The following is a 17,504-nucleotide window of genomic DNA, read 5'->3' as shown; positions in this document are numbered from 1 at the left end:
ACGACAGAGAAAGTACTCAGAAAGCTGAATAGTCTAAAGGTAGATAAATCTCCCAGACCAGATGGAATGCACCCTCGTGTTCTGAAGGAAGTAGCTGTGGAGATTGCGGAGGCATTAGCGATGATCTTTCAAAAGTCAATAGATTCTGGCATGGTTCCGGAGGACTGGAAGATTGCAAATGTCACTCCGTTATTTAAGAAGGGGCCAAGGAAGCAAAAAGGAAATTATAGACCTGTTAGCTTGACATCCGTGGTTGGGAAGTTGTTGGAGTCGATTGTCAAGGCTGAGGTTACAGAGTACCTGGAGGCATATGACAAGATAGGTAGAACTCAGCATGGATTCCTTAAAGGAAAGTCCTGCCTGACAAACCTATTACAATTTTTTGAGGAAATTACCAGTAGGCTAGACAAGGGAGATGCAGTGGATGTTGTATATTTGGGTTTTCAGAAGACCTTTGACAAGGTGCCACACATGAGGCTGCTTAACAAGATAAGAGCCCATGGAATTACGGGAAAGTTACATACGTGGATAGAGTGTTGGTTGATTGACAGGAAACAGAGTGGGAATAAAGGGATCCTATTCTGGTTGGCTGCCGGTTACCAGTGGTGTTCCACAGGGGTCTGTGTTGAGGCCACTTCTTTTTACATTGCACATCAATGATTTGGATTATGGAATAGATGGCTTTGTGGTTAAGTTTGCTGACGATACGAAGATAGGTGGAGGGGCCAGTAGTGCTGAGGAAACAGAGAGTCTGCGGAGAGACTTAGATAGATTGGAAGAATGGGCAAAGAAGTGACAAATGAAATACAATGTTGGAAAGTGTATGGTTATGCACTTTGGTAGAAGAAATAAACAGGCAGACTATTATTTAAGTGGGGAAACAATTCAAAGTTCTGAGATGCAACGGGACTTGGGAGTCCTCGTACAGGATTCCCTTAAGGTTAACCTCCAGGTTGAGTCGGTAGTGAAGAAGGCGAATGCAATGTTGGCATTCATTTCTAGAGGAATAGAGTATAGCAGCAGGGATGTGATGTTGAGGCTCTATAAGGCCTCACTTGGAGTACTGTGGGCAGTTTTGGTCTCCTTATTTAAGAAAGGATGTGCTGACATTGGAGAGGGTACAGAGAAGATTCACTAGAATGATTCCAGGAATGAGAGGGGTAACATATGAGGAACGTTTGTCCGCTTTTAGACTGTATTCCTTGGAGTTTAGAAGAATGAGGGGAGACCTCATAGAAACATTTCGAATGTTGAAAGGCATGGACAGAGTGGATGTGGCAAAGTTGTTGCCCATGATCGGGGAGTCCAGTACGAGAGGGCATGACTTAAGGATTGAAGGGTGCCCATTCAGAACAGAAATGCGAAGAAATTCTTTTAGTCAGAGGGTGGTGAATCTATGGAATTTGTTGCCACGGGCAGCAGTGGAGGCCAGGTCATTGGGTGTATTTAAGACAGAGATTGATAGGTATCTGAGTAGCCAGGGCATCAAAGGTTATGGTGAGAAGGCAGGGGAGTGGGACTAAATGGGAGAATGGATCAGCTCATGATAAAAATGGCGGACCAGACTCGATGGGCCGAATGGCCGACTTCTGCTCCTTTGTCTTATGTCACATGGTCTAAAATGGAAAGTCTATTGCTTGAGTGGATTGAAGGGTGGACAAAGCGTGGTGTTCTGTTAAGTTTTCTTATACTTAAGGAGAAATCAGTCAGTCTTTTTAATAAACTGAAACAGAAGGAACTGGACGATGGTGATGAAAGTGTTGTGAAAGTGGAATTTAAAGGTAGTTATGGGTGGTTTGATCGGTTTCTGAGGTGAAGGCAGTTTAACATTTAACGGACAGAGTGCCTCAGCTGATACTGAAGCTGCCGAAAAGTTCCCAGCAGAACTGAAGAAAATAATTACAGAAGGTGGTTATTCATATAAGCAAGTGTTAACTGTGATGAAACTGCAATTTATTGGAGTGTTCTCGATTCCGGTAAGTGAAACTACACTGTACATACATTATCTCTACTTTATATAGGCTGTGTATTTTTCTGTGTTATTTGGTATGATTTGGCAGCTTCATAGCTTAAAGGTTACTGAAGAGAGTGTTTCTGCCGATAGCACTTCCAAGAGTGCTGCCGTGAGATTTTCACTGCGCTAGGCAGTGCTGCAGAAAAGTATTTTTACTTTATATAGGCTGTGTATTTATCATATCATTCCTGCTTTTACTATATGTTACTGTTATTTTAGGTTTTATGTGTTACTTGGCATGATTTTGTAGGTTATTTTTTGGGTCTGGAAACGCTCAAAAATTTTTCCCATGTAAATAAATGGTAATTGCTTATTCACTTTATGACATTCTGGCTTACGAGCCGTTTCATAGGAACCCTCTACCTTCAGATAGCGGGGGAAACCTGCATTTGTCTCAGCAAGAAAAAAGGTCTTATCTTGATTTCAACAAACACACCTTGAGGAAAACTGGCATGTTGAAACATGAAATTCTCCATTGTTACAGAGTTTGCTGTCACTCAAAATGAAAAATGCAATTTGCAGTAAATTACTCAGCATCCAGAACATAATATGACTAGCTCCAGAGGGAAAAATGCACCATAGATAAAGATAGTTTAAATATAGCTTTATCAAATTCTGGTGAGGCTGCACGTGGAGTATTGTCACTCCATTATAAATCGGATGTGGAGGCTTGTAAAAGGTACAGAAGTAGTTTACAAAGTAGATCAACACAGTAGATTATAAAGAAGGCAAGACAGCAACTATACTTCATTTGGAGTTTGAAGAGATTTGGTACGTCAGCAAATACACTCACAGACTTCTGTAGATGTACTGTGGACAGCATTCTGTCAGGCTGCATCACTGTCTGGTATGGGGGGTGGGGTGCTACTGCACAGGACTGAAAGAAGCTGCAGAGGTTGTAATTTAGTTGGCACCATCTTGGGTACTAGCCTACAAAGCACCCAGAACATCTTCAAGAAGCGATGTCTCAAAAAGGCAGTGTCCATTCTGAAGGACCCCCAGCACCCAGGGCATGCCCTTTTCTCACTGTTACCATCAGGTAGGAGGTACAGAAGCCTCATTCAGGGACAGCTTCTTCCTCTCTGCCATCGGTTTCCTAAATGGACATTGAACCCATGAACACTACTCCATTTTTTAAATATATATTCTTTCTACTGTTTGTATGATTTAATCTATTCAATATACAGTGGCATTCAGAAGTCTGGGCACCCCAGTCAAAATTTCTGCTACTGTGAATAGCTAAGCGAGTAAAAGATGAACTGATTTCCAAAAGGCATAAAGTTAAAGATGACACATTTCTTTAATATTTTAAACAAGAAAACTTTTTTATTTAAAAATGTAAACACGAGAAAATCTGCAGATGCTAGAAATTCAAGCAACACACAAAGTGCTGGTAGAACGCAGCAGGTCAGGCAGCATCTATAGGAAGAGGTACAGCCGACGTTTTGGGTCGAGACCCTTCGTCAGGACTAACGGAATAAAGAGACAGTAAGAGATTTGAAAGTGGGAGGGGGAGGGGGAGATCAGAAATGATAGGAGAAGACTGGAGGGGGAGGGATGAAGCCAAGATCTGGAAAGTTGATTGGCAAAAGGGATACAAGGCTGGAGAAGGGGGAGTATCATGTGACAGAACGCCTTGGAAGAAAGAAAGGGGGAGGGGAGCACCAGAGGAGGATGGAGAACATGCAAGGAGTTATTGTGAGAGGGAAGTAGAGAGAGAGAAAAAATTAACATAAATCAATAAATAAATAGGGATGGGGTAACAAAGGGAGAAGGGGCATTAACGGAAGTTAGAGAAATCAATGTTCATGCCATCAGGTTGGAGGCTATCTCTGGAGACAGCTTATCTACTGATGTCTACTATAAGCCTACGGATTCTCACAGCTACCTGGACTATTCCTCCTCCACAGAAACCAGAGAAAAACTCCAGCACAGAAACTGGCCTTTTGGCCCTTCTTGGCTGTGCCGAACCATTTTCTGCCTAGTCCCACTGACCTGCACATGGGCCATATCCCTCCATACACCTCCCATCCATGTATCTGTCCAATTTATTCTTAAATGTTAAAAAAGATCCTGCATTTACCAACTCATCTGGCAGCTCATTCCACACTCCCACCACTCTCTGTGTGAAGAAGCACCCCCCCTAATGTTCCCTTTAAACTTTTCCCCCTTCACCCTTAACCCATGTCCTCTGGTTTTTTTTCTCCCCTTGCCTCAGTGGAAAAAGCCTGCTTGCATTCAATCTATCTATACCCATCATAATTTTATATACCTCTATCACATCTCCCCTCATTCTTCTAAGCTCCAGGGAATAAAGTCCTAACCTATTCAACCTTTCTCTGTAACTGAGTTTCTCAAGTCCTGGCAACATCCTTGTAAACCTTCTTTGCACTCTTTCAACCTTATTAATATCCTTCCTGTAATTTAGTTCCCACCCTATTATTTGGAAAAACGCCATCCCCTTCTCTCAATTCCTCCATCTCCGCCGCATTTGCTCTCAGAATGAGGCATTTCATTCCAGGACAAAGAAGATGTCTTCCTTTTTTAAAGAAAGGGGCTTCCCTTCCTCCACCATCAACTCTGCCCTCAAACACATCTCTCCCATTTCACACACATCTGCTCTCACCCCATCCTCCCGCCACCCCACTAGGGATAGGGTTCCTGTTGTCCTCACCTACCATCCCACCAGCCTCCGTGTCCAACATATAATTCTCCGTGACTTCCACCATCTCCAATGGGATCTTTCCCTCTCAAGGACATTTTTCCCTCCCCTCCCACTTTGTTTTCCACAGCGATCATTCCCTACACGACCCCTTGTCCATTTGTCCCCCCCCATCCCTTCCCACCGATCTCCCTCCTGGCACTTATCCTTGTAAGTGGAACAAATGTTATACCTGCCCTTACACTTCCTCCCTCACCACCATTCAGGGCCCCAGACAGTCCTTCCAGGTGAGGCAACACTTCACCTGTGAGTCTGCTGGTATGATATACTGTGTTCAGTGCTCCCGGTGTGGCCTTCTATATATTGGTGAGATCCAATGCAGATTGGGAGACTGCTTCACTGAACACCGATGCTCTGTCCACCAGAGGAAGTAGGATCTCCCAGTGGCCACACGTTTTAATGCCATGTACCATTTCCATTCCGATATGTCAATCCACGGCCTCCTCTACTGTCGAGATGAAGCCACACTCAGGTTGGAGGAACAACACCCTATATTCCGTCTGGGTAGCCTCCAACCTGATGGCATGAACATCGACTTCTCTAACTTCCGTTAATGCCCCTCCTCCTCTTCTTACCCCATCCCTAATTTAAAAAAAAATTCTCTCTTTCCCTCTCACAATAACTCCTTGGCTGTTCTCCATCTTCCTCTGGTGCTCCCCTCCCCCTTTCTTTCTTACAAGGCCTTCCATCCCATGATACTCCCCCCCTTCTCCAGCCTCTTGCCAATCAATTTCCCAGCTTTTGGCTTCATCCCTCCCCATCCTGTCTTCGCCTATCATTTCGGGTCACGCCCCTCCCCCTCTCAAATCTCTTACTATCTCTTTTTTCCGTTAGTCCTGACAAAGGGTCTCGACCTAAAACAGCAACTGTACTTCTTCCTATAGATGCTGCCTGGCCTGCTGTGTTCCACCAGCATTTTGTGTGTTGCCTGAAACTTTCTTATTTCCATCTTTTACAGTTTCAAAATAACGAAAAAGGAAAAGGGCCCGAAGCACAAGGTTGGGCACCCTGCATGGCAGTACTTAGTAACGCCCCCTTTGCCAAGTATCACAACTTGTAAATGCTTTCTGTAGCCAGCTAAGAGCCTTTCAATTCTTGTTTGGGGGATTTTCCCCCATTCTTCCTTGCGAAAGGCTTCTAGTTCTGTGAGATTCTTGGGCCGTCTTGTATGCACTGCTCTTTTGAGGTCTATCCACAGATTCTCAATGATGTTTAGGTCAGGAGACTGTGAGGGCCATGGCAAAACCTTCAGCTTGCGCCAAAAAGTTCTATTCAAAAAGTTCAAAGGAACATCTAAACAAGCCTGATACATTTGGAAACAAATCCTATGGACTGAAGAAGTTAAAATAGAACTTTTTGGCTGCAATGAGCAAAGGTATGTTTGGAGAAAAAAGGGTGCAGAATTTCATGAAAAGAACACCTCTCCAACTGTTAAGCACGGGGGTGGATTGATCATGCTTTGGGCTTGTGTTGCAGCCAGTGGCACGGGGAACTGGTAAAGGGAATGAATTCAATTAAATACCAGCAAATTCTGGAAGCAAACATCACACTGTCTGTAAAGAAGCCAAAGATGAAAAGAGGATGGCTTCTACAACAGGATAATAATCCTAAACACACCTCAAAATCCGCAACGGACTACCTCAAGAGGCACAAGCTGAAGGTTTTTGCAAGGAAGAATGGGCGAAAATCCCCCAAACAAGAATTGAAAGACTCTTAGCTGGCTACAAAAAGCATTTACAAGCTGTGATACATGCCAAAGGGGGTGTTACTAAGTATTGCCATGCAGGATGCCCAAACTTTTGATTTGGGCCCTTTTTCTTTTTTGTTATTTTGAAACTGTAAGAGATGGAAATAAAAAAGCTTTCTTACTTAAAATATTAAAGAAATGTGTCATCTTTAACTTTATGCCTTTTGGAAATCAATTCATCTTTTACTCACTTGCTATTCACAGTAATAGAAATTTTGACCAGGGGTGCCCAAACTTTTGCATGCCACTGTACATATACTGTAACTCAATTTACTTATTTATTATTATTTTTCTTCTTCTATATTACGTATTGCATTTCATGACACATGCTGGTGATAATAAACCTGATTCAGATCAACCACTGCTTTCCATTTTCAATCCACAAAAGGATGTTTCATTAACAGCTGCAGCATGAATGCAGAGATAGGCACTGTTTCTTGGAGATCACAATTACAAGATCAAATTCAAGAAGAAACCTAATCAAAGAAATACTAGCAACACACATCAAAGTTGCTGGTGAACGCAGCAGGCCAGGCAGCATCTGTAGGAAGAGACCCTTCAGGCCTTCAGGTCGACGTTTCAGGCCAAGACCCTTCGTCAGGACTAACTGAAGGAAGAGTGAGTAAGGGATTTGAAAGTTGGAGGGGGAGGGGGAGATCCAAAATGATAGGAGAAGACAGGAGGGGGAGGGATGGAGCCAAGAGCTGGACAGGTGATAGGCAAAAGGGGATAGGAGAGGATCATGGGACAGGAGGTCCGGGAAGAAAGACAAGGCAGGGGGGACCCAGAGGATGGGCAAGAGGTATATTCAGAGGGACAGAGGGAGAAAAAGGAGAGTGAGAGAAAGAATGTGTGCATAAAAATAAGTAACAGATGGGGTACGAGGGGGAGGTGGGGCCTTAGTGGAAGTTAGAGAAGTCGATGTTCATGCCATCAGGTTGGAGGCTACCCAGATGGAATATAAGGTGTTGTTCCTCCAACCTGAGTGTGGCTTCATCTTTACAGTAGAGGAGGCCGTGGATAGACATGTCAGAATGGGAACTGACCTCCAACTTCCACCCTGTCTTGAAATTTACCTGGTTTATTTCTGAGACCTTGTATTCCATGTAGGTACCCTCCAACGTGATGGCAAGTTTGATTTCTCAAACTTCCGGTAATAGCTCCCCCCCACCCCCCACCACTTTACCATTCTCATTTCCCTTTCTTACCTTATCTCTTTACCTGCCCATCACCTCCCTCTGGTTCTCCTCCCACTTCCCTTTCTCCCATGGCCATCTGTCCTCTCCTATCAAATTCCCCTTTCTCCAGCCCTTTATCTTTTACACCAATCGACTTCCCAGTTCTATACTTCACCCCACCCCACCCCCTCTCCCACTTTCACCTACCACCTTCTACTTCTTCCTTCCCACCGCCATTTCACTCTGACTTCCCATCTCTTTTTTTCCAGTGCTGATGAAGGCTTTCGGTCCGAAACGTTGGTTATACGCTGTTCCATAGATGCTGCCTGAGTGCCGAGTTCCTTCAGTATTTTGTGCATATTACTTTGATTTCCAGCATCTGCAGATTTTTATCTTGTTTCGAATACTAATGTTATCTGGAACACATGCAAATAAAATCTCAGACAAACAAATAAATCTTACCTCAGTTTTGCTGAAATCTACTACAAAGCATCGAGGATTTAAAAGTTGAGTCTCCATATTTTCCTGCAACAAGAAAAGGGAACAATGAAACTTAGATAAAGAATCAGAATCGAGTTTATTGTCACTGACATTTATTGTGAAATTTGTTGTTTTGCAACAACATGTTAAGATACTGCAAGTTACAATAAGAAATATATAAAAAATAAATAAATAGTGCTAAAGGAGAGCAAAATAGTGAGGGAGTGTTCATGGAAGGTTCAGAAATCTAATGGTGGGGGGGGGGAAGAAACGGGACTAAAACACTGCGTGTGCATTCACAGTCTCCTATACCCCCACGCTGATGGCAGGAATGAGAAGAGGTGTAGCAAAGGAAAAGTGGCGGACAGATACCAATATAGGCTTGGAACATGGATTGTTCCACAAAGCCAACAAAAAGGCAGGCATAGCTGGGACCCATACACGGGTCCAACATATGTTAACCCCTTCGTTCCTGGAATCATCCTCGTGAACTTCCTCTGGACTCTCCAGTGACACCACATCCCTTTCTGCTTTCTTTAGTCAGAGAAAGCAAAGAACAATTGGTTGATGTCATGTAGTTGGAATTTCAGAAGGCCTTTAACAAGGTGCCACACATGACACTGCTAAACCAGCCAGAAGCCCATGGTATACAGGAAAGATTCTAGCGTGAATAAAGCAGTGACTGATTGGCAGGAGACAAAGACTGGCAATAAAGGCAGCCTTTTCAGATGGGTTAAAGGTGACTGGTGGTGTTCCACAGGGGTTTGTGTTGGGGGTGACTCTTTTTACATTACATGTCAATGAGCGCGTGGCCAAGTGGTTAAGGCGTTCGTCTAGTGATCTGAAGGTCGCTAGTTCGAGCCTTGGCTGAGGCAGTGTGTGTGTCTTTGAGCAAGGCACTTAACCACACATTGCTCTGCAATGACACTGGTGCCAAGCTGTATGGGTCCCAATGCCCTTCCCTTGGACAACATCAGTGGCATGGAGAGGGGAGACTTGCAGCATGGGCAACTGCTGATCTTCCATACAACCTTGCCCAAGCCTGCACCCTGGAAACTTTCCAAGGCGCAAATCCATGGTCTTATGAGACTAACGGATGCCTATACAATGAGTTGATTGATGGAATTGACGGCTTTGTTATAAAGTTTGCTGACGATATAAAGATAATTGGAGGGGCAGGTAGTTTTGAGGAAATAGAGAGGCTACAGAAGGACTTAGAATACGAGAAAGGGCAAAGAAATGGCAGGTGGTATACAGCATTCAGAAGTGTATGTTCATGCACTTTGGTAGAAGAAATGAAAGGGCTGACAATATTCTAAATATAAAATGGAAAATACAAAAATAACTGAGATGCAAAGTGACTTGCGAGTCTTTGTGCAGGATTAGCTGAAGGTTAATTTGCAGGTTGAGTCTGTGGTGAGGAAGGCAAATGCAATTTAGGCATTCATTTCAAGAGCACTAGAATATAAAAGCAAGCATGAAGTGTTGAAACTTCATAAAGCACTGGTGAGGTCTCATTTGGAGTATTGTGAGCAGGTTTGGGCACCTTATCTTAGAAAGGACATGCTGAAAAGGAGATTCATGATATGATTGGATGTGGAGAGGATAAGACCATAAGACATAGGAGCAGATTTAGGCCATTCAGCCCATCGAGTCTGCTCTGGCATTCAATTCTGGCTGATCCCGGATCCCACTCAACCCCATACACATGCCTTCTCACCATATTCTTTGATGCCCTGACAGGAAACGAACAACTTCCACTTTAAGTATACCCATGGACTTGATGTCCACCGCAAATGGTGGCAGAGTATTCCACAGATTCACTACCCACAGGCTAAAAAAAAAATGTCTCCTTTCCTCTGTTCTAAAAGGTAGACCCTCAATTTTGAGGCTATGCCCTCTAGCTTTGGATATGCCCACCATATGAAACATCCTCTCCACATCCACCCTATTCAGTCCTTTCAACATGCCGCAGGTTTCAGTCAGACCCCTCATATTCTTCTAAATTCCAGTGGGTACAGGCCCAGAGCTGTCAAATGCTCCTCATATGTTAACCTCTTCATTCCCAGAATCATCCTCTTGAACCTCCACTGGACGCCATATCACATCCTTTCTGTGATATGGGACCCAAACCTGTTGACAATACCCCTAGTGCAGACGGACTAGTGCTTTATAAAGGCTCAGCATTATCTCTTTGCTTTTATATTCTATTCCCCTTGAAATAAATATCAGCGTTGCCTTATTAACCACAGACTCACAGACCCTTCTGGGATTCTTGCATGAAGACTCCCAAGTCCTCTGCATCACTGATGTTTGAACCTTCTCCCCATTTAGATAATAGTCTGCACTATTGTTCCTTTTACCAAAATGCATTATCATACATTTCCCAACAGTATTCCATCTGCCACTTCCATTCCTGCCCATTCTTCCAATTTGTCTAAGTCCTACTGCAATTGCATTGCTTCCTCAGCACTACCTACCCCTCCACCTATCTTTGTATCATCCGCAAACTTTGTCACAAAGCCACATATTCCATTCTCTAAATCATTTGGAAAACAATGTGAAATGTAGGGGCCCCAATACTGACCCCTGAGGAATACCACAAGTCACCAGAAGCCAACCAGAAAAGGCCCATTTTGTTCCCACTCACTGTCTCCTGCCTGTCAGCCATTCCATTATCTATGGCAATATCTTTCCTGTAACACCACAGGTTTTATCTTGTTAAGCAGCCTCATGAGTGGCAGCTTTCTAATGCCTTCTGAAAATCCTAGTTAGTGACATCCACTGCCTCTGCTTTGTCCACCCTGTTTGTTACTTCCTCGAAGAACTCTAACAGATTTGTCAGGCAAGATTTTCCTTCAGAGAAACCATGCTGACTTTGACTTATTTTATCACTTGTCTCCAAGTATCCCAAAACCTCATCCTTAATAATAGACTCCGACATTTTCCCAACCCCTGAGGTGAGGCTAACCGGCCTATAACTTCACCTGACCCGCTGAAGGGTATCAGTCCAAAACGTCGACTGTACTTTTTTCCATATTTGCTGTCTGGTCTGCTGAGTTCACCGAGCATTTTGTGTGTGTTGCTTGGATTTCCAGCATCTGCAGATTTTCACTTGTTTATAATTTCCTTTCTTTTGCCTTCCTCCCTTCTTAAAGAGTGGAGTGACATTGCAATCTTCCAGTCCTCTAGGACCGTGCTGGACCATAAGGTGACTTATTCAGCTTAAGACCTTTGAGTTTGCCTAGCACTTATTCCTTTGTAATAGGAATTGCACTTACTCCTTCTCCCTGACACTCAAGGACCTCTGGCACACCTCCACAGTCAAGACAGATGCAAAGTGCCCATTAAGTTCATCTGTCATTTCTCTGAACCCCATTACTACCTCACCAGCATCATTTTCCAGTGATCGAATGTCAACTCTCACCTCCCTTTACTCTTTATATAACTGAAAATACTTTTTGTATCCTGCTTTATGTGATTGGCTTGCCTGCCCTCAAATTTCATCTTTTCCCTTCTTATAGATTTTTTAGTTGCCTTTTGTTGGATTTTAAAATCTTCCCAATCATCCAACATCCCAATCACTTCTGCTACATTATATGCCCTTTCCTTGGTTTTTATGTAGTCCTTAACTTCCTTTGTCAGCCACAGTTGCCTACCTCTGCCATTTGAGAACTCCTTCCTCTGTGGGACATATCTATCCTGTGCTTTGTGAAGTATTCGCAAACACTTCAGCCATCTTTGCTCTGCCAACTTCCCCGCCTGTATCCTCCTCCAATCCACCTAGGCAAACTCCTCTCTCGTGCTTCTGTAATTCCCTGTATTGCATTGTGTTACTGAATCATGTGAATTGTGCTTCTCCCTCTCAAATTGCAGTATGATTTCAATCATATTCTGATTACTGTCTCCTAAGGGTTCCTTTACATTAAGCTCCCTAATAAGATCTGGTTTAACACCCAACACCCAATCTAAGATAGCCTTTCCCCGAGTAGGCTCAAGCACAAGCTATCTAAAGTCATCTCATAAGCATTCAACAAATTCCCTCCCTTGCCATCAACACCAACCTGATTTTCCCAATCCCCTTGCATACTGAATTCCCCTGTTACAAATATATGATTACCCTTATTACATGCCTTTTCCAGCTCCATTTGCAACCTCAACCCCACATCCTGGCTACCATTTGAAAGCCTATATACTGTATGATTCCCATAATGTTTTATTTTAATGCAGTTTCTTAACTCCACCCACAAAGATTCAGCATTCTCTGACCCGAAGTCACCTCCTTCTCAAGATGTAATTCCATCTCTCACCAACAGAGCCACACCACCGCCTATGCATTCCTGCCTGTCCTTTCGATACAAAGTATATCCTTTGATGCTAAACTCCTAACTATGACCTTCTTTCAGCCATGACTCACTGATGCCCACAATGTCAAACTGACCAATCTCTAATTGTGCCACAAGTTCATCTACCTTATTCCAAATGGTACATGCATCTAAGTACAACATCTTCAGTCTTGCATTCTTCACCCTTTTGAATTTTGCCTCTGTCGTACAACTTAACTCTTTGCTCGGTCAGCAGTTGCACCCAGCTTGGCCTTCCTTACTATCATGTTACACACATCATCTACTTGTAAATCTGCTGGCTCATTTTCAGCTCTATCATACTGGATCCCATACCCCTGCCATATTAGTTTAAACCACTCCCAATGGCTCTCGTAAATCTGCCGTAAGAAAACTGGACTCCTTAGATTCAAGTGCAATGCATCCCTTTAGTACAGGTCACACCTGCCCCAGAAGAGGTCCCAATTATCCAGAAATCTGAATCTCTGAATCCCTGCCCCCTGCTCCAATTCTTCAGTGATGCATTTATCTGCCATCTCATTTAATTCCTATCCTCACTGTCATGTGGCACAGGCAACAATCTCGAGATTAGTACCTTTGATGTCCTGCTTCTCAGCTGCCTTCCTGACTCCCTGTATTATTTCTTCAGGACCGCCTCCTTTTTTCTATCTATGTCATTGATACCAATTTGTATCACGATGTCTGGCTGCTCACCCTCCCTCTTCAGGATATTGCAGACGTATCAGAAACATCTCAGACCCTGATACTTCAGAGGCAAACTATCATCCGTGTTTCCTTTTCCGCATCCACAGAATGACCTATCTGTCCTTCTGACTCGAGTCCCCTATTACTGCTGCCGTGCTCTTCAGTTCCCTACCCTTCTGAGCTGTCTGTCTCCTGTAGCCTTGGGGTGGCTACCTCCCTGTAGCTCCTATCTATCACTGCCTCACTTTCCCTAACAAGTCGAAGGTCATCAAGCTGCAGCGCCAGTTCTCTAACATGGTCTCTAAGGAGCTGCATCTCGATGCAAATATGACCATCGGGGAGTCTCCCGGAAATCCAACATCTGACACCCAGAAGAAAACACTGGCTCTGCAGCCATGCCCCCTATTCCCTCAAAATTTAAAAAAGAAATAAGGAATGAACTTACCTACTTACCATGCCCCCCCCCCGCCGTTCTCACCGAAGCCTTGTTGAGGCAATGCCTTATTACTCTGCCTCAGACTTCTCAAATGGTGACCACTCCCACAATGATTGCTCTGCTAGGTGGTACTTCTCTTTTATAGAGACTGGGTTTTTAAAAGCTTTCTGCCGGACCTGCACAGGAACGCTTCTGTTGCGTCTGCGCAGTACTCCAGTGTTACTGAAGATTCTAAGACCAGAGGACATCCTCTCAGAATAGAGAGATATCCCTTTAGAACAGAGGTCAGAAGGAATTACTTTAGCCAGAGAGAGGTGAATCTGTGGAATTCTTTGCCAAAGTCATCTGTGGAGGCCAAGACTTTATGAATATTTAAAGCAGAGGTTGATTGATTCTTCGTTGATCAGGGCGTAAAGGGATCCAGGGAGAAGGCAGAAACTGGGGCTGATAGGATCAGCCATGATGAAATGGAAGAGCAGACTTGATGGGCCAAATGGCCTAATTCTGCTCCTATAACTTATGGTCAAAGTTAAACTGTATATCAGATGTAAAAATACATGTAAAAATACTCACAAATGTAAAGATTTTGGGCATTTTCAGCTGCACAGCAATTCCTCCATGCAAATATGGCCCAAAAGTTGTTGTATCTCCAATACTAAATGAATACCGGGACAGAACTGAAAAAAAAACAAAGTCAAATGACAACACTGAGAAATACTACAAAACCTTTCCAAAGCCCACAATTAAGAATCATAAAGCTGCAGAGTCAACCAGCAGGTACAAGTATTGTAACTGCCTCAACCACTTCCCTTGCGATTCATTCTATAATAGTCACTTCCCTCTGAATGGAAAAAGTAGTCCCTCAGGTCCTTTTTTAAAACTTGCAGGTCTCAATCTTAATCTAGGCCCCTGAGATCTGGACACCTACACTCAGAGAAAAGACTCTTACCATCCATCTTATCTATGAATTTTATAATTTTAGTATTTCTATGAGATTGCCCCCCATTCTCCTATATACAAGGCATAAAGGCCTGGCCTATCTCTCTATATAACAAAAGCCTTCTGAGCCTGACATCATCCTCATAAATCTTGACTACATTCTTTCCAGTTTCACCACGTCTCCTGTAACAGCAACTAAATCTGTACACAGTACTCCACTCTAGCCTCACCAATGTACAACTGCAACATAATGTCCAAACTCAATTTACTGATTTATGTCAACCAGTGTACTAAACACCTTTTTCATCACCCTATACATTGGGTGGCAGGGTTGAGATACATCTCTACCAAAGGATGTGTCAGGCACTCCTTCCCTCCGTTAGACTGCAGATCATCCTTGGGCAAGGTGTAGCACCTTGGAGCAGCTGGTGCACATCACAAGCCCTGGTTATGCGACCACTGACACCAGGAAGACAATCTCTGACGAGTATTGATGATGGCTAGAGTCATCAGTCTTGTAAAGACACTGTTCAGAAGGCAATGGCAAGCCACTTCTGTAGAAAAATTTGCCAAGAACATGGTCATGAGACCACAATACATGCAACATTATGATATCTGTGACATATTTTCAATTAACTATGCACTTAAACTCTGAAGTCTCTCTGCTCCCTAGTGTCCTACCATTCATGTCACCAGGCAGTATGGGACCCAAGAAAAGTTGCTTTTGGATACAGAATTTGTTTACCCATAGAAGGAAGAGGGTGGTAGAAAGAAAGGACCTCCAGGGACTGCTGCCTGCCAGTGAGGGTAAAATCAGGATGATTTGGCAAATTAATGCGTGGCTGATTAGGCTGGTGCAGTTTCAGGGCTTCCCATTCTTGGATCATTGGGATCTCTTCTGGGGGAGGTATGACCTGTTCAAAAGAGATGGGTTGCACCTGAACCCGAGGGGAACCAATATTCTTGAGGGCAGGTTTGTTAGAGCTGTTGGTGAGGGTTTGAACTAATTTGGCAGTCAGGTGGGAACTGGAGTGAAGGGACTCAGGACAGGACGATAGTAAATAGCAAAGATAACGTGCAGTCAGATGATAGGACATATTTTCAGCCAGCAGGGTGAGTATCAGTGCATTAGGAATGCAGAATCAAAAAGGGTAGCAAATGTAGCACTCAAAGTGCACAGAATATAGGAAATAAGGTGGATGATCTTGCCGCACAATTACAGATTGTCAGGTATGATGCTGTGGCCATCACTGAATCATGGCTGAAGGATGGTTGTAGTTGGGAACTGAATGTCCAAAGTTACACGTTGGATCAGAGGGATAGGAAGATAGGCAGAGGGGGTGGAGTGGCTCTGCTGGTAGCAAATGGCAGCAAATCTAGAAAGATGTGACATAGGATCAGAAGATTTTGAATCTTTCTGGGGTGAGTTAAGAAACTGCAAGGGTAAAAGAACCCTGATGGCAGTTATATACAGGCTGGAATGTGGACCACAGATTACAACAGGAAATAGAAACAGCATGTCAAAAGGGCAATGTTATGATAGTCATGGGAGATTTCAATATGTAATCGGTTAGGAAAATCAGGTTGGAAATGGATCTCAAGAGAGTGAATCTGTTGAATACCTATGAGATGGCTTTTTAGAGCAGTTTGTCATTGAGCTTACCAGGAGATCAGCTATACTAGATTGGGTGTACTGTAATGAACCGGAGACGATTAGGGAGCCCTTTGGAGACAGTGATCACAATATAATTGAGTTCAACTGAAATCTGATAGGGAGAAAATAAAGTCTGATGTGGCAGTATTTCAGTGGAGTAAAGGAAATTACAGTGGTATGAGAGAGGAGTTGGCCAAAGTAAATTGAAAGGAGATGCGAGTAAGGATGACAACAGAAAAGCAATGGCATGAGTTTGAGGAAAAGTAAGGAAGGTGCAGGATAGATGTATTTCAAAAACAAAGAAATACTCAAATGGCAAAACAGTATAACCGTGGCTGACAGGGGAAGTCAAAGTTAATGTGAAAGCAAAAGGGAGGGCATACAACAAAGCAAAAATTAGTGGGAAGACAGAGGATTGGGAAGTTTTTCCAACACTACAGAGAGCACTACAGGAGGGAAAAGATGAAATCTGAAAGCAAGCTAGCAAACAATATCAAAGTGGATAGCAAAAGCTTTTTCAATTATGTAAAAAATGAAAGAGAGATGACAGTGAATCTAGGACCACTAGAAAATGAGGTCAGAGAAATAATAATGGGGCACAAGGAGATGGCAGATGAACTAAATGAGTATTTTGCATCAGTCTTCACTGTGGAAGATACTAGCAGTGTGCCTGATCTTGTAGTGTGTAAGAGAAAGAAGTTAGTGCAGTTACTATTACAAGGGAGAAGTTGCTCTTAAAGCTGAAAGACCCAAGGGTACATAATTCACCTGGACCAGATGAACTGCACCCTAGGGTTCTAAAAGAGGTAGCAGTAGAGATTGTGGAGGCATTAGTAATGATCTTTCAAAAATCTTTGGACTCTGGCATGGTGTCAGAGGACTGGATAATTGCAAATGTCACTCCATTCTTTAAGAAAGGAGGAAGGCAGCAGAAAGGAAATTATAGACCAGTTAGCCTGACCTCAGTTGTTGGGAAAATGCAGGAGTCAATTATTAAGGATGAGGTTATGGAGCACTTAGTAACACAGGACAAGATAGGACAGATTTAGCATGGTTTCCTTAAGGGAAAATCTTGTTTGACAAACCAGTTTGAATTTTTTGAGGAGATTACAAGTAGGATAGATAAGGGTGATGCAATGCATGTTGTATATTTGGACTTTCAGAAGGCCTTTGACAAGGTGCTACACCATGAGGTTGCTTACAAAGTTAAGAGCTTATGGCATTACAGGAAAGTTACTGGCATGGTTAGAGCATTGGCTGATTGGTAGGCGGCAGTGAGTGGGAAT

At 43.3% G+C, this 17,504-nt stretch overlaps 1 protein-coding gene across 3 annotated transcripts in view; it reads right to left on the bottom strand.

Moving 5' to 3' along the window:
• Positions 1-17,504, bottom strand: part of uba6 (ubiquitin like modifier activating enzyme 6) — a 455,635-nt gene that overhangs the window by 250,822 nt on the left and 187,309 nt on the right. For all 3 annotated transcript variants that reach the window (XM_063069103.1, XM_063069102.1, XM_063069104.1), the window contains 2 exons: positions 14,199-14,302; positions 8,124-8,186 (listed from right to left, as the gene is read on the bottom strand). In XM_063069103.1, the coding sequence (XP_062925173.1) occupies positions 8,124-8,186; positions 14,199-14,302 (167 nt within the window). The remainder of the gene's footprint in view (positions 1-8,123; positions 8,187-14,198; positions 14,303-17,504) is intronic.

The sequence above is a fragment of the Mobula hypostoma genome, chromosome 16, assembly GCF_963921235.1.
Source record: "Mobula hypostoma chromosome 16, sMobHyp1.1, whole genome shotgun sequence".
NCBI classification, from domain to species: domain Eukaryota; kingdom Metazoa; phylum Chordata; class Chondrichthyes; order Myliobatiformes; family Myliobatidae; genus Mobula; species Mobula hypostoma.
The sequence above is the reverse complement of the archived record's forward strand: the minus strand, read 5'-3'. Positions and strand labels throughout refer to the sequence as shown.